Source organism: Babylonia areolata, chromosome 2, assembly GCF_041734735.1.
Source record: "Babylonia areolata isolate BAREFJ2019XMU chromosome 2, ASM4173473v1, whole genome shotgun sequence".
NCBI classification, from domain to species: domain Eukaryota; kingdom Metazoa; phylum Mollusca; class Gastropoda; order Neogastropoda; family Buccinidae; genus Babylonia; species Babylonia areolata.
This window is the reverse complement of record NC_134877.1, coordinates 15,806,969-15,811,818: the sequence shown is the minus strand read 5'-3', so window position 1 is coordinate 15,811,818 and position 4,850 is coordinate 15,806,969. Positions and strand designations below refer to the sequence as shown.

At 48.7% G+C, this 4,850-nt stretch overlaps 1 protein-coding gene across 1 annotated transcript in view; it reads left to right on the top strand.

The window, feature by feature from the left end:
- The first annotated feature begins 468 nt into the window (after nt 1–468).
- The window catches only part of LOC143298535 (uncharacterized), a 38,302-nt gene continuing 33,920 nt past the window's right edge, over nt 469–4,850 (top strand). Inside the window, exon 1 of the mRNA XM_076611401.1 lies at nt 469–3,323. Coding sequence (XP_076467516.1) covers nt 2,241–3,323 — 1,083 coding nt within the window. The 5' untranslated portion in view covers nt 469–2,240. The remainder of the gene's footprint in view (nt 3,324–4,850) is intronic.

Genomic DNA, 4,850 nt, shown 5'->3' with positions numbered 1-4,850 from the left:
TGGGGATGGAAGAGAGAGAGAGAGAGAGAGAGAGAGAGAGAGAGAGAGAGAGAGAGAGAGAGAGAGAGAGAGAGAGAGAGCTACATAGAGAGAGAGAGAGAGAGAGAGAGAGAGAAAGCTACATAGAGAGAGAGAGAGAGGGAGAGAGAAAGAGAGCCGGCGACCGAAGGTGGTACGTCCTCTGACGGTGATCCCACCCCTTCTCCTCCCCTTCCCCCTCCTCTTCGCTCCCAACATCTACAGTTACTCCTCCTCCTCTTCCCCCGGCCTGTCAGTCTTGTGGCTTGTGGCAACCCTGATGGTTCTCGGAGGCCGCTAACAGGCTGCCTGCCTCCTCACTTCCCCAAGGAGGTCCGATGTTTGACAAGCCTAAGCCCCGCCCCCTTCCGACCTCTCACCTCGCAGAGCGCATACAAATAGATGCAAACGGGTCACATGGTAAACCGTTTGTCTGATAAGATTTGGTGGGGGTTAGGGAGGAACCCTGCCGAAGATCGATTGAGCAGAGGAAGCAAGCATCTGCCCCACTGTGAAGGATAGTGGAGTGTGGTCGGTTGGGGCTGGTCACACTGTATCAACGGCCTGTTTTGTGTGTGTGTGATGTGTGTAGTGGCAGTACCAGCTACCAGTAACTAACTGGTTACTTTCTGCTCTTTTGCCGTCTGAGTGACGGCATGTTACTCAGTCACCAGTGCTGCTGCCCTTGACGAGCGAGTCGCCATGTTTTGTGATGTTTGCAACATCCGTCAGTAAAACCTAACGAACCTTTTCTCAGTCCTTTTACAAAGAAAAAAGAAAAAGAAAAAACAACAACAACAACAACAACAACAACAAAACACAAACTTGCTGCCAATCTCGGATGTGCTTTTTTGTGTGCACGGCATAGCTTTTTTTTTTTTTCCTTTTTCTTTTGTGATACCAAGTGGTGACTGAGAATCTTCCAATAGTTCATATGCTCGAATCACGGAGTCGGTTTAGTTATGGGTTATATTTATTTACGGCTTGTTTCTTTTCATGACAGAGTCAAATAAAATAAAAAACTCAGCAAAGCTAAGTCGTGGTGAACAGAAGCGTACATGCTGTTTGAATTATTAATTAAGAAAGAAAAAAAAAGTGGTGTTGGCCGTTGCTTCAACTGATGTGAATAAATCAATATCGATTACTGTTGAAGGGGTTTTTTTTTTGCGTGTGTCAGTACTGCGCGTTGAAAAAATACAATCGATGATTCTCGGAAACGTTTAATGTTCCGTGCGTTTGGTGCCTATACTTTACTGTGGCTTATCTTAATGAACCGGAGAAACAGCTATAGATACCAGAGTGCCGAACGCGATCGAGAAAAAGAAAGGTCTTTTCATCCTTAGTTTTAACCATCCATAAAAAAAAAATTGCTTCGCTTCTCTATATTTATGTCTATGATATTTATTTATTGAGCTTGAGGGGGCGTTGATAATTACTATATCGATCAAAGGCCTGTAAGAACTAGAAGATCCTTCGCTATCAATTTGCTGGCTGGTCTCATTGAATGAGCCATGCGTGTTCAGATACAATGACGCAAAGGACAGAAGAGAAACCGCGTCGGAATGGAGCCTAATTCGAGTCGCCCCATCCCCAAGGGAATCAGAACCTGACACGGGCCCTAATGAGATCCAATTGCCGCAATCACGGAACCCATCACGAGCCCTTGTGTAATCCACACCCGCGGACACTCGATCAGGTCCTCTGATGAGAAAATTGCGGCGCACGTGCAAGCACTGTACAAAGCGTTGACACGGCGCTATCACTGCCCGTGACCCCCCCCTCTCTCTCTCTCTCTGCCCCATATCAACTCACGTTCAGTGCCGGGATCCGATACCTGTGTTATCAACGTGGCTGTCTGCAGCTAGCTGTGTCCGGCGCTGAGTTGGACTGGACTCGGGAGTGTTAATTAACCGCCAAGCCCTTGTGGACTTGGCACCGTCACCAGGCTGATAAAACCACGGATCTGTTCCCTTCCTTCCCTGCACAGACAGACTCTCCGTGACCGACTGGCTGACTGACTGACAGGTCTGGTGACCAGACTACAGACACCATACCACCCCTCCCCGGCGGCAGTGCCGTGTCAAGACGCTGTTGCGTGCACGCGAGCGCGCGTCCCGAGAGATGACTGCCTGACCACCCACCACCCCCACCACTGCCGTTCGGTTTTTTTCCCCTCAGTGCCGGAAGTGAAGCAGCCAGCCCAGCCTGACGTATTGCTGTCGATGGGGGACGGGAAGAGGAAGGGGGAGGGTCAGTCAGCAAGGAACGCAGCGTCTTCCCCGCCCCAGCAGTGCAGCCAGGCAGCATCAGCAGCAACAGCAGCAGGACCCAAGGCGGGCAGCAAACGGCTCAAGTTGTCGTCAGTGCAGGATGGTCGAGACGGGGTGTTGGTGTGCGGTGGCAGCAGCGGTGTCGGAGTCGGCGTCGGCGGCGTGCCCGGCTCCCTGACCGTTCCCCCCTCGCCTTACGTGCCCGTCATCACCGACCTGTCCGGATACAGGACTGACCGACGTCATCCAGACACCGCCCCCAACGTGCTCAGCCCCTCACACACAGAGAACACCTCCTCTTCCCCCTCCTCCTCCAAGGCCACCTCCGTGTCCACCCTCCCCCAGCAAACTCAACCCCTATCCTCCTCCTCCTCCCGGAAGCGGAAACAGACCAAGAACCCTTCATCCTCCTCTTCTTCTGCGGACTCCTCCACCACCACAACCACGACGACCAAACCTCCTCCTCCCCCTCCCCTCACCCCAGCGGTGGATCCCGCCGTCCACTACCCCCACCACCCCTACCCCCACAACCCCCACCACCCTCACCACCACCAGCACCCTCACCACCAGAGAACGATGGAGTCCAGGTCGCCGGACAACAACAGCAACGGCAGCAGCAGCGGTGGTGGCTGTGGCGGCGGTAACGGCGGCGGCGGAGGTATTCTGTACGACGCCCAGGGCAACCCGCGGGCGCGGAACTCGGCCAACGCGCGGGAGCGGGACCGGACCCACAGTGTCAACACGGCCTTCCTGACGCTGCGCACCCTCATCCCCACCGAGCCGGCCGACCGGAAGCTGTCCAAGATCGAGACCCTCCGGCTGGCGGCCTCTTACATCGCTCACCTGTCCACAGTGCTGATGGTGGGCGCGGAGGGCGTGGACCAGCCCTGCATCAAGCACCACGCCATGCTCCGGGGGGTGCACGCCGGGGCCGGAGGAGGAGGGGTGGGGGGCGGCCCCGGGGGAGGTGTGGGGGACTCGCCCATGCCCAAGCCCGTCTGCACCTTCTGCCTTTCGGCGTCCCGGAACAGACCGGTGAGTCACCCACAGGACCGAAGAATTCGAAATTAATCAGAATTTATGTGGGATTGTTTGTATATTTGTTTGTCCTCAAAACCCCAGATAGCAGGTTTTATAAGACTGACAGTCGCAAAGAGAATATGCTTCTTCTAAAATCAATCAATCAATTAAAAAACATAAAAAAAACAACAACAGTTGGTTGGATGTAGAGAGCTATCAAAACCCAGCCAGGTTTTACAAATCACAATCACAAAAGATGATAATCAAGCTCTCTTCTTTTAATTAAACTTTTGTGGGTGTAGAAAACTTAACGTTTCTTCTTTAATACTGTTGTGAGTGAAAAACAACTTGATATTTCTTCTTAAAACAGTTGTGAACGGAGAAGACTTAAATATTTCTCCTTAAACCAGCTGTGAGTAGAGAAAATTATTGTCTCCGCTAAGTTTCAGTTTCAGTTTCAAGGTGGTGTCAAAGCACTAAACCCATCGTGTTGGTCCGACCTTTAGGGCTTAGCCTGGTGGGTCTAGTGAGTTTGGGAGGAATCAGAATCAGAGAGTAAGTTTTTTTTTTAAATTTTGTCTCAAAACCCAGCAGGTTTACAAAATATGGTAACAAAGAGAATATTCATTGTCTCTTAACTCACTCAGTACAGCCAGTCCTCTCTTCTCCTCTACACAGACCCCTCGGGTGTCCAGTGGGTGTGTTAAATGACCCAACCTTTAGCTTCCGTCGTCAGAATTGTGGTATTCTTTGTCAACATTCACCTCTTCAGTATAAGAGCCTTCCGCTTGCAATATTTTGATGATGGTAACTGGGGTGAAACGCCGTTAACGTTGTCTCTTTCGCCGTTCGTATGGAGAGAGTTAAAACCGTTGTGAAATGTAGAAAAATTAATGTCTTCGTTAAACAGTTGTGAATGGAATGCCTAAAACAGTTGTGGGTATACAAAATCTAAGTCTCTTCTAAAAAAAAAAAAAAAAAATCAGTTGTGAGTGTAGAAAATTTAAATCTTTTCTTAAAACAGTTTTGAGTGTAGAGAATTTAAATCTCTTCTTAAAACAGTTGCGAGTGTAGAGAATTTAAATCTCTTCTTTAGAACAGTTCTGAATGCAGAGAATCTGTTACAGTTGTGGAAGTAGAAAATAGATATCTCTTCTCAAAAAAGGTGTGAATGCAGAAAATCAATGTCTATTCTTAAAAGATAAGTGTGAATGTAGGAAAATTGATGCCTCTCTTTAAAACAGCTGTGTATGCAGAAACCTTGATGTCTCCTCTTGAAACAGTTGTGGAAGTTGAAAAAACAAAAATCTCTTCTCAAAACAGGTGTGAATGCAGAAAATTAATGTCTCTTCTTAAAACAGGTGTAGATGTAAAAAAAAAAAAAAAGAATTAAAGCCTCTTCCTAAAAAAGTAGCAAATGTAGAAAATTACTGTATCTTCTGAACACAGTAATGAATGCAGAACACTTAATGCCTCTTCATGACAACTGTGACTGTATAAAATCAATGTCTATTCTTGAAACAATTGTGGATGCAGAAAACT